At 30.5% G+C, this 18,632-nt stretch overlaps 1 protein-coding gene across 1 annotated transcript in view; it reads left to right on the forward strand.

Annotated features, from left to right (window-relative positions):
• Positions 1 to 8,650: 8,650 nt before the first annotated feature.
• Positions 8,651 to 18,632, forward strand: part of LOC106686396 (uncharacterized) — a 41,754-nt gene continuing 31,772 nt past the window's right edge. The window contains exons 1-5 of the mRNA XM_067050359.1: positions 8,651 to 9,023; positions 14,670 to 14,785; positions 18,004 to 18,234; positions 18,315 to 18,402; positions 18,500 to 18,586. Coding sequence (XP_066906460.1) covers positions 8,963 to 9,023; positions 14,670 to 14,785; positions 18,004 to 18,234; positions 18,315 to 18,402; positions 18,500 to 18,586 — 583 coding nt within the window. The 5' untranslated portion in view covers positions 8,651 to 8,962. The remainder of the gene's footprint in view (positions 9,024 to 14,669; positions 14,786 to 18,003; positions 18,235 to 18,314; positions 18,403 to 18,499; positions 18,587 to 18,632) is intronic.

The raw sequence follows: 18,632 nt of genomic DNA on the forward strand, positions 1-18,632 counted from the left end.
TGTGTGTGTGTGTCATGGTGTTTGTGCAAGATCTGGACTCCAATTGATAATGTTAGTTACTGTTGACCAGAACGCCTCGACAATGCGCGCTCACTTAGGTAAGGTAGATGATTAGAAGGTGAATAGATAGGATGAGACTTACGGGTGCCAGCAATAGGTTCTCTAAGGAAGGGAACCTCGTCCTACAGGGTAGTATTCCTGTAGGAGAAATGCAAGCCTAGAGGGTAACCAGCCGCTGGGTCTTGCAGGAAGGTAACTTCTTTCTACCGGGTACTATTCTTGTAGATACAAACGGGTATGTATATGATAATGACAAATATTAAAGATTTTTCCAAATATAAAAAAAGATCTTTTGGTTATACTAATGACCAAAATTAATAAATGAAGTCTACAGAAAGCATCATGTTCACTTTGTATGATGGTCTGTATTTTTAGAAGTACCCAATAATGATTTCATAATAAATAATAAACATTGATTTTTTTAATATTTCAAGTCATTACGGATGAAAAACTAGAAAAAAAAATTATTTTTCAACAATATTTATTAAAATAAGTCAACTTTTTTAAAATACTATTAAAGAATAAAATTTATTAATATACCATAAAAACTGATAAATGATTGTTCAGTTTTTGAGAAAAGTCAAAAATTAGCTCTCCATTTTATTAAATATAAATATATACAGGTTTTTAAATTAATTTATACCATGTTTTCGTTTGAGTATATAATACTTATGTCCGAATTGTCTACACAAACAAAATAACAATAATCAATAATAATGGAAATTTCTTTTTCTTACTCAATAAATTACAATTATAAATTCTATTATGTGCCAAAGTTAATATAAGAAAACTAGTACAAATATATAAAAGTACAATAAATATATGGTAAATGAAAAAATAATACATTATACTTACATTGGTTGGCTTTCTGTTTTTTCCTCAGCTTTTTGAATAGCCCATACTCCACAATGAGGAGAGCTTACTAATAAATCAGTGTAGATTATTTTAAAACAATTTTATTTACAACAGAAATGTCCATACTAGATTCAGAATCAACTTTCCTTTTTACTTCTGGTTATATAACTTTCCTGGTTTGGGGTTTTGGCTGAGGACAGCAGCATTTTGAACAATTTTTATTAAAATATTTGAAAATTATATAAAGCAGGTACATATCGTAATCAGTGTCCATTTTGATAGAGATTAAATAACGAAAAAAAAAAACTATTTTGTACACAATCTCTAAAAAAGAAAAATGATTTTTTTATAAGTAAATATATATAAAAAATAACATGTCTTTTATTTAAAAAAAGAAAGTATTAAATATTAATAACCTAATGTAAATTGTTGTTATATATACCTTTCAACCAATTTAAAAAGTTTCTCAAATGGAACATCTTAAATAGGAATGGTCTTCTCTGTTAAAAAAACAGTGATGGTCAGACACAAAATATCTATGTGCTACAGCAAACAGCTGTAGTTTCGTTGTGAACTTATGAAAGTTTTAGTAAAATTGTGTGTGTATGTTCAGTATTTATTATTAAAATAAATGATATCACATTGATGTCCTAACAATTACACTGTATCAATTAAATTGGAAAGTATCTTCAGTTTTGAGCAGTTTGAGATACCTGATACAATTGTGAATTTGCTCAGTGTATGCAATTGGACTAATTTGGTATAGTTAATAAATCAAATATAAAGTTAATTATTTTGATAAAAAATTTATGATATAAAAATTACTTAAAATCTATTCACATTTTTTATTGCATTTCTTTAGTTCCTATCTTAAGATAAGTTTTATTTTTGATATTGTCCCAATCCTTTCAGCAAAACTATATGGTTTCTATCGTTTGTTACATCATTGTTATAAAGATTTGTTAATGATTGATAAAAGGTGGTCAGTTTCAATTGATTTATGCTGAAAATATATTTATAGTGGAATTATGAAGTGCCAAATCCAATAAATTTTTTCTTCAACTGAATAACGATATTTAAATTGATCTTAGTAGACTTTCTAAAGGAATATTTCATTTAGAGGAGATCTGTATAAAGGAAATATATTTAACATTCACACTGAAAAAAGTACTATTCTGTAGCGGCAGTTGCCTAGATAGAGGTCTGGGAAGGAAGTTTTCCTAGACATTGGGTGAGTGTGAAATCCTTTTCAGTTGTCTATTTTTATTTTTTCAGTCTATCCTTTTTTTTTTTTTTATTAAAAACAATTTTGATATTGTGTAAAAAAGGTTTCATATCTTATGATTCTTGTTGTCATTTTAGTTTTCGTTCGTTTTAATTTAAAAAGATACTAATTTATTTTATAGCTAGGTGATGGTTCAATAAAATTATTAATTTATCTTTAAATTCAATGATGGTGTTTCTCACAAAATTGCTAAGTGCTAAATCTGAACACTTATTTTGTACAGTTTATGCCTGTTTCTTTATACTATCCCTGAATGGCTTTTATTTGTGTTCATATGTATTCTTCTTCTTTTACTAGCTCCTTTTGATTTGAAAGCTTTGTGAACCTCAATATTTTCTATGGTTATGGTTTACTTTTTAATTCATTGTAAAAAAAAAAGAATGCCTTTTTTCATTCTGCATGATTATTTGCATTCTAATATTCAATTTTTTAATATATTTATTTATTGTTTTGCTCGAGAAAATGAATCCATGTGTTAATCTTAAGATTTTTTAAACAGAATTAATTCTGTTCAAAGTTGGTGGAGGTTATTTTGAATTCTTAAAAGCTTTTCAAGGCATCTGCTTAAAAGCTTAAATGTCACAAAATGTTTTAATTTTAATATTAATTTTATCCTTTATTTCTTTTATACTAGGTTTCGTTTTCATTATGATTATCAACAAATATTAATACAAAAATTATTTTATTTACTTAACAAACATTTTGACAATTACTAAATTTTTTAAAGCATAGTGCAAATGAAATGTTAATATAGTTTATTGTAATATTTTTTATAGCATAATGCCACGTGAAATGTTAATAAGCTGCAATATTTCTCGTATACTTGGTGTGGGATCTGCTCTAACTCGTAACCCAGTTTTACAGAATGAAGTGAAGGAGTGCTATCAAATACCTATTACTTTTGAAAAAGAAGGTGATGCTGCTTGGGGTGCAGCCTATTCAGTGTCAATAGTTCCTTAATGTTGAGGAATAAAACTAAAAAATCTGAAATATCACAACTACATATATTATTATGACTAACACATTAATTAGCTCTATTTAGTTAATGTAACACCACTAACTTCACGTAATTCTTCATCAGATGTATACACAAAATATATTAGGTATCCTCATAAATACAGATGATTAAAACTGTTTCAGGAACCAAAAGTAGGCTTTTTCATTGTCAATAGTTTAAACATTTAAAAATCTCATCAGGTATTACACAATATTCCAGGTTGTGAGAAGTAAATTAATAATCATGCTTTTAATTATTATATGTGGTTAATTAAAATAAATTGTAAGGAACTTGAGTTGTCTAAGTTAATGTCTCTTCTTCCTTTTTTTTTTTTAATCCTTAAGTTAAAAAATAATCTGTGTGCCATTGTATAGAGTTAAAGTACAAAGTCTTTACTCTCTTAATTGTTAGGCACTATGACTTAAGTTGAGTCAGGATCTCCTACAATTTCAACTGTCATCCATCTCGTTTGTTTGCAGCTGCTTTACAGTTTCTCAAACCTAAGGTTTATCTGGTGTCTTCATCCATCCCTAGATTTATATAAATCCGTCCTAGATTTATTGAGGTATTCTTTAATATTTAATCTTAGTAACATGTATAGCCCAATGAGTCTTCCATCTTCAACTAATCAGACTGTGTGCACATCCTTACAAAGAAGTGTTATCTCCCCGTTGGTTTCTGTATCCAAGAATTATAAATGTGCATTGGTCCGAGAATTCTCTTGAGCATTTTTTACTGAAATATCAATAGTATTTGTTCCTGGCTTCAGGCGAGTGTCCAATATTCTGACACAGATTAATATTGGTCTCATGAGAGCTTTGCGTCAAACCTTGATTCAGGAGTCTTAATTCCCTTTGAGATTAAAAATCTGAAATATTGCACCTATAGATATAACTGTGATTGACACATTAATTAGCTTTATTTAGTCTATGTAACAACATTTACATCACATAATTATTCATTAGATATACACTTAAAATATATTAACAATTCATATAGTTATGGTTAAAACTGATCCTCTTATAGCATGTAGGATATTGTCAATTGTTTAAACACCTTAAAGTCTCCTCAGATGTTTAAACCGTCTTCCAAGTAGTGGGAAGAATTATGATGCTATTGATAATTAGATATGATTAATTTAAATAAATTATAAGAAACTTGGATTGTTTAAGTTAGTACCTATTTGTCTGCTTCCTATTTTCATGAATCCTCTTAGGCGCAGATGTGGTCAAAATATGGTGGATTGGATGATTATTAGTGGTACATTGAGTCATGGTGCTTAGATGTATTTTTGTACAATAGGTATTTACTGTATAGTTAAATCTATAAATGCAAGACTCTGACAGCTATAGCACTATTACACAATGATCACCCTCTCATACAAGAGATAATTTCTGGCTATTGTAGATTGGTCTTTTAATAAACTATCTTAAAGCAATTAATTTAATTTTGAAATTTTGTTAATTCTTTTTTCCTTCCCTAAGTGAATGTAAGAGGGTATAAAAAGTGCTCCTGTCACATGGGACTTATGAACTGGTCTGTAAAAAAATTGGTGCATGGTCTGCCTGAGGTTAGCCACCAAGTTTAAAAACATTATTCTTGATGTTATTATATTGAGGTAAGGTAGAAAGTCTCAATCAAGAATATTAGATTTTTGACAAAATTTTGAAGGTACAATTAGGACGGAACTTGATTGTATGAGAAAAATTAGCTGTGGAAAAGTCTTTCATCGAATGTGTTATCATGGACAGAGGGGCCAGAGCGGAGGAAGAAGTAGATATTCAGTAGTGGAGGCAGGTACCTTTTAGGAGCAGGAGAAATTACAAGATGCAATTTGACTTCAAACCAGAACCTCCTCAATTGCCCGAGGTCGAATACAGATAACGAGATGGCAAAGACGTGCAACACAACAATAAACCTTCAGGACCCAGTAAGGAGGACGCTTGTAGGTGTTATAAATGCAATCGTCAAGGCCACATTGCAGCAAACTGTTCTTCGGTCAAATGCTTTGAATGTTGGGGCAATGTTCATATTGCAAGGGTATGTACCTGGATTTACCGTCGAAACTCAGCCCCAGAACTATTGATTGCAACCCACGCAGACAAGAGCTTATAAACAATGTGTGTGGAGTGTGGGAGACGTTGCCCATATTGCAGGGGGAGAGTGATAGATTTAAAACACTTATTGATATTGGGGAACCAGTACCTTGATTAGTAGAGGGGTGCTGAAGGAGCTGGATGAAGCCAACAAATTAAAAGTATGTACTCGTAGATGTCCTATTATCACTTTGAATGGGCCTTGTAGAGTTGGAATGGGATCTCGAGAATCTCACTGGAGTGAAAATGGGGGTGGTAGTCCATGTGTTGGAAGATCTGGATTGGAAGTCAATATGATATCTTGATTGAGTGCGATGTTCTGGATAAGGTCGGTTTTCATATGCAGGGTAGTCGGGGACGCTGGGAAATGATCCTGGGAACTAAAGCGTATCATGGGAGACAAAAACTAATGGGAATGAACATCGGGTAGAGGTAGTTCATGTAGAGGGACCCACTGTCGAGTTACTGTATAAATATAAGAATAATATTAATATTGCGGAAATATTTAATTACTTCCATTATATACTACTGCTAAATCAGCAACGGAAAAAAAAACATAAAGATATTATGTGTTCAATGTTTTTCAGAAATATATTAAGAATCTAAAAAAATCGTAATGATAAGAGCCTAAAATAGTAACAATGGATGTAATTTGGTAATAAAAAAAATAATAAATGTTTATGAATTATATCATTTAAATTATTAAAAAGTTGTTTATAGATAAAAGCTATAAAAGTTATTTATAGGACATTCACTTAATCTTGAAAATTGTCTAAATTGATTAAATCTTTAAAAACAAGCTTTTCATATAAAATTCACACAAAATTCCATATTCATTATAAATTTCCATTAATTAAGACTAATAGAATACAAAATTAGAATGTTGCATTATATAAAAATATTTTTTTAATTTATTCAAATGCAATTCATTTAATATCTCGAAACAAGAAATATATGACTTAGACCACTTGCATAATTATGGGCACATATAAGTGAAAACCCTAAAAAAGGGACTTAAACTCATTCTTCACACACAATGGGGAGGAGGTAGAGATTATGACTTTTAATCAAATCCTTGCCCTTCTTCTACGTCTTTTACAACTTCTTTGTTGATTGGATTATTTCAGGACTTGGACCCAGTGACAAATATATCTCGACTAAATTTGGGTGGATAAGGATTATTATAACTTTATTCACTACTCAAAAGCCTGGTAAGTCCAATCTTTAGGTGCTGTCTTCTTATATTCTAAATCCTCCCACCTCCCAGAATCCTCAATACTCAACAAATTTTCAAAAGCAAGGTGTGAAGTAAATTATAAGCAATCCCGCCCAATTCCTTTGGCTAAAGCCATGTCCTTTGGGGTTATAATAAAAGTTAAATATTTAATATAAGATTAAAACGTTCATAATAGGTCATTCCTTATAGACTACAATACAATAAACTGGTTCTACCCATACAGACCACTTAACTAGGACAGAAAATTGATAATATTTCGAAATATGTATTTAATTGCTGTTTTCCCCACAACTTTCTCAGGATTAAACCACAATCCGAAAAAAAATTGATACCAGTAAAAAAATAAATTAACGGTTTATTCTTCTGATATCTCGAAGCCAGAATTGATTTTATTGGTATCCCTTCAAAACAAAGGCTGAGACGTGATGCCTCAAGAATGATGCTTTCATTGTCTATGCATTTTTCTGTGTATTAAAACCAAAAAATAAAATACGAAAGTCTTCTTCATTTTGTTTTGGAATTATGAGGTATCAAAGCTTAAATGACGACCAAGTGCGCCGAGTTGAGATTATACTTGAAAGTTGATCAAATAGAGCTACTTTTATGGAATTGTCAAGGCGTACCTCGAAAATTCATTCTTTACATTCTTTCTAGTATTTTTGAAAACTTTTAATTGGGTGCTATGATCGCTCAACGCGTTAAATTTTAGTCATGTTTTGGTTGTTATCTTTAAGGAAATTCATGGTATATTCTGAAGATGGCTAAATAAGTTTAGAATTAATCAGTTGCAGTAGAGAAATTTCGATATTTATGGACACGAACGTGATTTTTTCAGAAGTCCTTTAAAAATTCAAATCTCGAAAACGGAGTGAGATAGGAAGGTGAGGTTGGTGACACTAAACTACATTTCTGGTAATCTATCCCTCCCTCAATTACTGGAATTTCATCCTGTAACACTCAAAAGGGTATAGTATGTATGGAATTCAAATGACTTTCTATCATCTTCCAATCCAGTAAATGTATATTTTATTTCTTTCATCAGAAAGAGTGAAGTCTCATGGTTTCAATAGAACCCATATGTTTTGGATTTGTTACAATTACTTAATAATAATAATCATCTTTATTTATTCTGGGATGAGTCCCCTCAGAATATTATATAAAAAAAAAAAAAAGAATTTCGGTGGCTTAGAGTAGAAAACATATATAAAATTAACAAATAAAAAATTATGAAATAATATTAAATCAAAATATAACTAAGGAAAGAGCAAATAATATTGGCATCCATTTTCATATATTTTAATTGAATATTAAGAACATCTATTTACAACAGAGATTAAATAATCTGTCTGATGAATCTGTAAAAAATAAATAAATAAAACAAAATTTATAAATTTTAGTTGAAATCTAGAACATAAAGTTTAATTCTTCTGGAAATGGATGGATAGGAAGTGAAGGAATAGGTGGAATGTGAGGAGGGTACTGGAGCGACTAATGAAATTAGAGATTGAATTCCACAGATAATGAAAGATGTGTCAAAAGTTACTGGTCGGTGTGTTCTGTATAAATCTGAAAACCGGGAACGTCTATTGTGAAAATAAATGGAGGACTTGAATTAAAGGAGATCGGAGATATATGGTAGACATGGTAGAAGAAGAATGTCAAGAAACCGAGACAACCCTGTATAACGCAAAACTGGTTAAGTAGGAGAATATCAAGGAGGTGACTAGGAGCATGCGGGTTTCAAATGGTGATAGGCAACTTTTGTTTTGTCTTCTGTTACTAACACAAAAAATGAATTAATAAAATTGCATTATATGGAAGAACATAATTCTAAGTTAATAACTACCTTTTCTACCAATAGTACTTGAAGGTATCCAAGTGAACTTTGAGGTGACCGCTCAGTGAAAAACTCTAGGTTAATGTTTGGAGGTGAGGGGCCTTTCGCGAGATGATTAATAAATGTGAACAAATTATAATAATTAAGGAAAATATAAGAAGAAAGAAAATAAGTAAATTATAATAATAATTAAGATAGAGAAAAAGAAAAGTAGTAGGGGAGAGGGGGAGGTAAAGAGAGAAGACGGACTTAAGGGAGGTTGATGTTAACAGGGTTGATGGAGCCCATCCTACCCTGCCACCTCGCAGGAAGGGGGATGGGATGAGTGTCCGGAATAAGGGATTGAAGGAAGCAGGGATGTTGTCAAAAACCGTAATGTTTTCGTGTGATGCTTTGTTGTACTGTTTTCCGTTGTAGTTCGTTGGCGTCAGTTTTTTGTGTGTTGATGTGTATGTTTATGTCTCGTAGTTTGTGATAAGTTGGGTTGCTGCTGTGGCCTTGTCCACTCATGCAGAGATCTGAACTGCGTCTATCTTCATCCTGACTATGTGGACAGCTTAGAGATAGGTGACGAAAGTAATTTAGACGCTGTAAGATGGAAAAGGAACGACAGGAGATATCGGATACGTTTTTTCTAAGAACGGATTTGGTCGAAGGTAATTACAATGTTTTTGATGGTAAGATGGAATTTTATGGGATTATTTTTTAGGGACAGAGTTGGAATATGAGGTAAGGATTTAAGGAGCTGATCAGAATGTAATACAGTTGCTGTAGTCTTCTCTGTGTTCTTTGAGTACAAGAGCCGGGAAGAAAAAAAGGCAGTTATTTCACTTCAATTTTTGATTACTTTAATGAAAACTATGTATAATTACTGATCAAAACTAATGAGTCTGCCAAGTATAGGTAGGTGGAATAAAAAATGGCGGCTGTTTCAAAACGTTAAAAAAAATTAATTTTTCATTCGGAGCTCTATATCTTTAAAACTAACAAAAATACTAGAAAACCTAAGAAGATATTATTTAAAACAGAGTAAATTTGGTGAAATATTAGCTCTAATAGAGCTATTTACGTTCAATAGTTCTCGAGATATAGTTTTTTAAAAAGCAACATTTCATAAAAAATGTACAGAAAGTTAAGTAGTTTTTATATAAATAAAAACCATTTATAGAGTATTTATTTTGAGAAATATATATCTCAGGAACTATATGACTTATAGATGTGTATTAACACTCATATTAAAGCTAGTTTAATGGACTATAAAGTAATTTATGACTTTTATCTTCGTAGGAGTCGTAGTTTTCATCATATTTGCTAAAATAAATTGAGTTGTTCAGACAATAAGTTTGATTTATGAAAACTTTATTTCAGAAACCATAAGACGTACAGAGGTATCTGCCAGCATTCAAATTAAAGCTAGTTAAACTTACCATAAAATATTTTATAACCTTTATCTATAGCTTTGTATGAGTTTTAGTTTTTATGATATTTGATAAAATAAATTCACAAACTATTAATTTCTATTTGTTCGGATAAAATGTTTGATTTTTGAAAAAAATATATCTCTAGACCCATAAGACGCACGTATGTCTGCCAGCACTCAAAATTAAGGAAATTTAACTTGCTATAAAGTAGTTTATAACACGTAGGAGTAGTAGTTTTTAAGATATTCGCATATAAATATAAATTTGGAACATAAAAAGTTGTCTGAACAACTATAAATCAATTTATTTTAGGAAATATCATAAAAACCACTACTCCTGAGAAGATAAACTTTTTAAATTGCTTTACAGCTCATTAAATTAGTTTTAATTTGAGTGCTAATAGACATCTGTACATAGAATGAAAAAGCTATATCTCGAGAACTATTTAACGTAAATAACTCTAATAGAGCTCATACTTTAGGAAAATTACTCTTCTTTAAATGATGTCCTCTAAGGCTTTCTTGCGTTGTTGCTACTATAGAGCTCCGAATGAAAAATTAATTTTTTTTATCGTTTTAAAACACCCGCCATTTTTATTTCCCCTACCTATATTTTGCGGACTCATCAATTTTGACTAGTAATTATACATAGCTTTCATTAAAGTAATCAAAAATTGGGGTGAGATAGCTGCCTTGTTAATCCTCTTGGGCTCTTGTACTATTTGTACGAGTATTATAGGTTTCTTGTCTATCTAAGAGTGTAACAAAAAAATTTTACCCTCCGGTAAATTATGAAAAATAACTTTTCTAATTATCTAAAGTTTTTTTTTTAATTTAAGATTTATTAGCAATCGTGTATACTGAGTATTAGCCACTCAACACATTTAAGCAGCCTACAATTAGCAGACCTACCTTTTTTATGTTGGCCTGTGTCATGATTAAGTTCCGGATTTTTATACAATTACAAGTTTTGCTTACATGAAGTTTTTGAACAACTAATCAAATATCTTTAATAATCAGGGGTAATTAGCCAAATTTTATTTAGCATATGTGGAGATAAAAGCTATAATTGCATATTTGGACAGGTGAACACGTATTAATAAAATTTTAAAAGGGAAGAATGTGGTTGTTCTCAGCGGCGTTGACCAAAACCACAGAATTTTAAGTGCATATACGTTTGCTGATACAGAAAATATTATTTTATAATTATGAAAATATTTTAAAGGATAGAAGATTAGATTCCATACACACAATGGTACAAATGCCCAGATGCGTTATTTTATTAATTTACACAGTAAATTAATCGTAATAATGGGTATATTATAATTTTTTCTTTTATTACTAATTTTAAGTTGATATTACTTCGATATTTTGATTTTTCTAAATACTAGGTTTTTATTCATGTAAATAAATAGTTTTAATAAGTTTACTTACTTGCTATTTCTAATTTGTTGCTTTGTGTTTTAATTATTTTCATATTCCTTTGTAGTTGTTTACTTTGTCAATATTTTCAATTATATCTCCATCTTTAGTATAATTATTCTGTTTTTCTTTAATTACTAATTGCAAATTTTTATCATTTTAATATTTTTGTATTTGAAAAGTATTTTATTTTAGTTTAATTTCTTCGGGAAGATACTTTAACAACTAAAACATTGTAATTGGAAGAGTGAAATTCAAACGTCAACAATTTTTTTATACATCAATGATATAGCGAGAGGGGCCTCGTTTTTTGACACTCATAGATAAGGATTATATAAAAGTATTTCTACACAGCTGGAGATAGGTCAGTGGCTTGTATCAAAATGAAGGAGCCTAATAATCAGTTGCCGAAATGGGAAAATGGTATGTTCAAATATTAAAAAACGATAATAGATAAATATAATGCTACCATATCAACATATAACATAGTATATTATAAATTACTGCATAGGATTTTAAAAAAATAATAATAAACGAATATTAATGGAACTTATTAGTAATGGATAGAAAAATGTTTCTCGAGTACCTGATCTTGTGTTCCAATTCGTCAATTACGAAATACATTTTTCTACTCAAATGTGCTGGAATTGTGCAATTATTAGATGCTTGGAGGCTGACACTGAACTCGATGAGAGACACCTAAATCGAATATATCTTAAATGCTTCATCGTTCAATTTTAATTTTGCCCAACTGTGATAGTAACGTGGGATAAAACATTGTTTATGGAGAAACAAATATTTTTAGTATATTCGTTTTTTGGACGTCAAATACGAGTTTTTATAATTATCGAAAAATAAACTGTTTTTACTCAAAATTTTTTTTTAATTCACAAAACGCAATAATCTCAAGACGACGTCACTAATCTGCACGAAACTTGAGGAAGGTTTAGGAACGCCTAAACTATACGCAATGGTACAAACTGTACCTTCTTGAACAAATAGAATCATATATAAAATAAAACATTTGAGAAATTTTTCTTGATTTAAAACTGTTTTTTACTACCATATAAAAACATTAATCTAAAAGTTATATATGAGATGGTCAGGGTTGGGGTCAAAAGTGAAACAAAAATAGTTTACAACTATAAGTTGTAAACTATTTTTGTTTAACTTTTGACCGCAACCCTGACCATCTTCTTATATATCAATTTTTACGGTCAACTATATATACATTTATATTAATCTAAAAGATATTGTTATGGATTGGAAGAGCAGAAATTCGGCTTTCCAGTGGTTGTAATTAGTTCGATTTGGATAATATTATGCGGAGTTATGACTTTATTTCGTGAACAAGCGACTTCGGCAGAAAAAAAGTATTTAATTTATATTAAAAATTTATAATTTTGGTTTGGATAAAAATCATATTTAAGGGTTTCAAAAAACACAAAGAACGAATCTGACTCGATCTTCCTAAATCAAATTTTTGTGGTCTATTTTAATGGAAGCGACTTTTGGTATTTTTTTAAATAAACGGTCAGGGATTCAGTACTTTGTAAGGAAGTATTGATACTAGACCAACAGTTGTGCAAGGAGGTGATTTGGTCAAAATCACGCTCGACAGCCAGAATTTTCCCTAATTAAGGGTACCCACTCTGTGATGCTGAGTGGACCCCGGACGGCTCCCGAACCCACGGTATTGACTCACTGCAATCACAGAATAAATAATTCTCTGTCACTGTATTCGAACCCGGGTCCTTGGAGTTAGTAGTACAGTGCTATCCTTACTAATAGATTAAATCTAATATTGACGTTATAGTATCGATATTATAAGATCCAATAACGATATTATTATATCAATATTTCTATAATACCACTGTCCATATTCTAACCTGACAAGTTTCAATCTGGAATCATTAGACAATGGTTGAGTTGACCACAACCAGTGTTGTATAAAAAGTAATTGCAATCATTTTAGTTCAAATAATAATTGTAATTTCGAACCATTATTACAATCAAAGTGGTTCATAAAGTAGTTACTATTCAATATTGTAATATCATTTGCGCGGTTAAAATTACAGTAATTAGAAAGTAACTGCAATTGAAATTAAAATTACTTTTATCCCAACGCTTATCAGTCACTGTAGATTGTAGAAAGAACACAAAATTCTAGTCTTTTTTCAAAAAATAAATTTTAATACCGCTGCTATTTAAAATTTATAAATTTTAGTTGTTGAATTTGCTGCTTGGTTTTAGTTGTCGAATCTGCTGCTTGGTTTTAGTTGTTGAATCCGCTGCTTGGTTTTAGTTGTTGAATCCGCTGCTGTTTTGGAAATTTCTTATTTATTTTTCATTATGATAGTATTTAAGAAAATTACAGAACAAGGTTAGCCCCACAGATATACTAGTGTGCGCTAAGATGGTTGTAAACTTCAGAAGAAAAAGAAAATGATTCAGGCAGAAAACTGTTTCATATCTTGTTTCTGATATACTAAGTAAAGAAATAATTGTATATCACTTCGGTAGAGATGGAAAATGTGATCTGATGATATAAAAACTAAAACATCTTTTTTTTGTCTTATAGGTGATATAACCTATAGATTGCATTGAAAATTTTGAATTGTATGCAGCATGGAGAAGATGGAAAGACCGTGGAAAGTACGATTTGGGCTAAGTTGAAATTAGTTTTTGTTTTTATTAAGCTGACGCATTTCTCGTCCATAGCGGAATGGCACACAGTTACTTTCGTACTTTTTATTAATCAGAAACGGAACACGAAACAATTTATAAATTCGAGTTTTCATGCTGACGTATTTTCCACCACCGTCGGAGTCGCTTGCCGTTATTTTTGTACTTGATATTTCAGAAACAACACCATTCTAAGCTAGGGTTGCATGATTATGATTTTTACAATAAATAATGTGCATTACCTTACTTAAATAATATCCTATAGAATGCAATGGCCATGGCTTTTGTTCCATCACTTCCCAGACTATGATGACTTATTCAATCATAACGTGGAATTAGAAATTCATTTGAACACCGAGTGGTAGAACTTGTTTTTGTTGTTTTTTTGCTAAATCGCTTCCACCTTGAACTCTCCAATTAGTAGTAGATGAATCAATCTTAAACATTACTTGCTCTTTCAAAAAGTACTTCTTAAGCTTCAGAGTTTTTAATTTTTTAAGATGAGCTTCTTATTCGGCCAATGTAAGTGAAATCATTAAGAAACCCAACCAATGTTCAATAATTATTATTTCCACCTCTAACTAATATAATGACACTAATATACTAATATACTGATATACTGGCAAGTTAATACCCTTACTAAATTTAATCTTTCACTGATGTAATGTCAATATTCTACTTTTTGAAATCCTGACACCTTAATTGGTCTGCTTATAAGTTACTTTAGAAATTAGTGTTAATTGTTTTATATATAATTTATTTTGTATCATTATAGGCTGGGGAGCCCGACACTCACAAGTTTTGCTTTATTTTGCATGCATCACAGTAACGTTTGTGTTGAGGTCAAATCTTTCATTGGCTATAGTGGCAATGACAACTTCAATAACCATGGTAAAGTAATTATGAATAATTTTGTATATGCTTATAATATTGTAAATATGTAATCATATTAAGATTGAACAAATATTAGGTATTGTGAGAGAATATTGATTTGATTCTTAAAATAGAAAATATCTTTTAAAATCCAGTTTATTCTGAACAATCAAAGATTTCTCATCTTAAATATCAAAACCATCTTAATGTGGTTTTATTTTTTATCGTTTTAAGGAATTTGGAGAAAAACCCTATATGAATAAAATTAAAAAAAAATATGTTTTTGTCAGAACGAACGTTAGAAAAAGATCACGTCCTACTTCCAGGAGCTAAGGCTAAAATATATTATTATTTGAATAACATTTTTCGTTCTTCGGACAATTTCCTTGTCTGGAATCACAAAGCGGACAGAAACCAAAATGGCGCCCGTAGGTCAGCAAAAATGTCAAAATCAATTAATTAAAAAAACAATTTTCTTATTTTATATTACACTAGATTTTTATCTAACACAAAAAACCTTGTCTGCCATTTTTTAACTAAACGGAAACATCAGGCAGACATGGTTCAAAAACACAGTTTTTAATAAAAACATTTGACTTATGGGAAAGTTTTTGCTTTATATTAAACTAGACTTTTACCTGATACAAAAACAAATTATCGCAAATTTCTAAATTTTTTCTTGACACTAATAATTCTCCTTAGGCGTTTTCAAGTGCTACGTGGTCGGAGTCATCACGCAGATATAATTTTGGACATATTTCTTTATATTTAACTAGGAGATTTCAAATGTTATTTTAGTTACGATGGCAATGATAACTATATCCATAGTTTTATGTCTTTGAATTCAGAAAACAGCAAACTACATGATATCTTTTTTTTTATATTCGTCAATAAGTGCATCCCTTTGTGCTCTAAAATCAGAAATATATGTTCAATCAAACTGGTTTGAATTATTTAAATTTTCAGTACATTTTATTCCTTTAATATTATTTAAAGTACACGATTACATTCTAGTGGCTATATTATGTTTGTGTTAATAAATGTTATGTTGAACATCAGTTATCAAGTAGGTGTCCTCATTTCTTCCTCTTTCTCATGGAAGAAAACCACTTCAGTTTCGAGAAGGTCAGAAAATATAATTAGTGGATTATATAGCCCTCATAGATATGTTTTATCACAGATAATGTTTATTGCCCGATATCTTAGAAGGTGGGTCACCTACATTTTGGTGAAACCTTTTTAGATGAATGCAGTCTTCAAGAAATGGGATTCTTGTCAATACTAGGGCTCAATGTGTCTCTGGACTTCTGGAAGTCGACGTGTGCAGAACACATCAGTCATCACTGATTCTAATCAAGATATAAAAATGGGTTTAGAACCACTTTAAAAGTTCCTATAACGTGTGGGGCGGAGGAATAAATAAGTCATACAAATATTCAAAAATTAAACTTGTTGTAAAACGAGCTCAGACTCCTACTTGGATACCGCATCCACCTAAAACAAAATCATTCTTAATTTCTAATTTTTATGAAAATCTAAACACAAACAGATTTTTCATAAAAATCTGGACAACCCCTCTTGAGATTTTATGAATGTAGTTAACACCTATGACATATCGTTTTTCCAACATTGTTGGCCCCGGTGTGGAGGGGTTGTTAGGGTATTGGTGAAAGGGTAAAACTTCTTAGATGAAAAATCAGATAAATAAATGGAGCATGAAATGAAATTAGAATATAATGCAGACTTGTAAAAATACCATTGATGAGATATCAACTAATTTCTGAAAACTGTAAAAATACCATTAATGAAATATCAACTAATTTCTGAAAACTGTAAAAATACCATTAATGAAGTATCAACTAATTTCTGAAAACTGTTAAAATGCCATTGATGAAATATCAACTAATTTCTGAAAACTGTAAAAATACCATTAATGAAATATCAACTAATTTCTGAAAACTGTAAAAATATAAATGAGCATAAATTGAACCGATACTTGATATCAAAAAATAAATAATCTATCTCAAATATTGGCAAAAATAAAATTAAAAAAATGTATGATTATCGATTATAAATTTCGCATATGAGTTAGTACTAATTTCTAATTTGTAAGAAATATAAGTGGAATGCCTAATTTCGGTTTACTAAAATGACGTTCTGAACAATGATGTATAAGTGATAAAGGAAAAACCAAGAGAAATAATGAATTACAGGATGTGATAAAATCTTAATTTTTTTTAAACATTATCTCGAAAATATAATATTTAAATTTACGTCTGAGAGGTTGAACTGTGATAAGCTGTATTAGTGTTGACCATATTAAACAGCTACTTGACCAATTTGTTTGCCATGTGTGTGGAGGCTCTATTTCTTCATTAACTCTTTCACCTTTCATACTTTACAAACATTTCCCAAGTTGTTGGACGAACGATTTGATTTGCCACCGGCGTGGAGCCGGTATTACAGAAAGAAGCTAGAATAATGCCGTTATCTGCGCTCAAACTAATCACAGTTCTAAAAAAATGCTATTTAAAAACTCTAAAAAATAACAGCAAATGTAATATTTATATAAACAATTTGAGTTCTCAATATTTTTTTTAAACATTACAACGTCAACTGTTTGGGGGACATCCCTATCTTCAGAACTTTCCCTGCGATTTAGCATTTCCTGGAATAATGCTAACCAGCAGTTGTAGACAGGCTAATTGAGAAGTTGCGAATCGGCTAGTGGAATATTCTAGAATGATTTGATGTAGTAGTAATAGCGTTTTGAAAGGATTACAAAATACTTTATTTTCTTCTACTTTCCCTCGCTCGGGTAAATGAAATTCAGACAGACTAATTACAGAATCTTGACTCCTTTTTTTAGACAGCACCGATATCACAGATCACTCTACGAACATCCATCGAACCTGACATTACTGTTCATCATTTTTTCAAAATGCAGACCAATTACCGGTTTTATTCGCCCATGTCCACACAATATTAAGTATTTGGGAGTCATAGAATCAATAATTTAAGTAAAAAAAAACAAAAATAGATAAAAGCTCCAAGAGCTCTATTATAGCTATTGTACATTATACCTGACCTCCGTACCTCATTATTAGATATAAGCTCCCGTAGCTCATACATATACGACAATTTTATATCGAAGAAATGAAAATATTTTTTATTAATTTAAACACATATATGAATAATGAGAAAAATTGATAATCTTTATTAAATATTTCCCACAGAATGTACCTTTGAGTCCAGCGGAGAGGGCTTTAGTCCTAAGCAGTGTCTTTTGGGGATATGGATTACTGCAAACTATCTTAGGAAATTTGGGAAGAAAAACTAATTCCGTGAGAGTATTATCTTACTGCATTCTGATATCAGCTGCACTAACTTTGGCTACTCCATTGGCCGCAATCAACTTTGGAGCTGTTGGCATCATTGTTGTTAGGGTACTGATGGGAATCGCACAGGTAGGTTATTAATCAGAGGTAAAATGCATCTAGTGAACCAACCCTTTTTAAAAAATATACCTTTGTGTATAAATTTCCAGGGCGGAGTCTATCCAAATATAACCAATTTATTATCAATGTGGGCGGTTCCTCAAGAGAAAGCCGTCTTGGTTCCCTTTGTGTATAACGGTATGTAAACAATTTCATGGGACTCGTTATTATTTTATTGGTTATTATAATTAAAATTAGAACATTTATGTGTAAGTATAGCGGTCCATATTTTCAGGATCAGCGTTTGGTACATTTGTTGCCTTGATTACATCCGGCTTCATAGCTGAAAGATTTGACTGGCCTTCAATATTTTATTGTTCAGGTAAGAAAATATTATCTGTCTTTATTTTGTTTTAGTCATAGTATGA

The sequence above is a fragment of the Halyomorpha halys genome, unplaced genomic scaffold (genome assembly GCF_000696795.3).
Source record: "Halyomorpha halys isolate HHAL.00 unplaced genomic scaffold, Hhal_1.1 Scaffold815.1, whole genome shotgun sequence".
Classification (NCBI taxonomy): domain Eukaryota; kingdom Metazoa; phylum Arthropoda; class Insecta; order Hemiptera; family Pentatomidae; genus Halyomorpha; species Halyomorpha halys.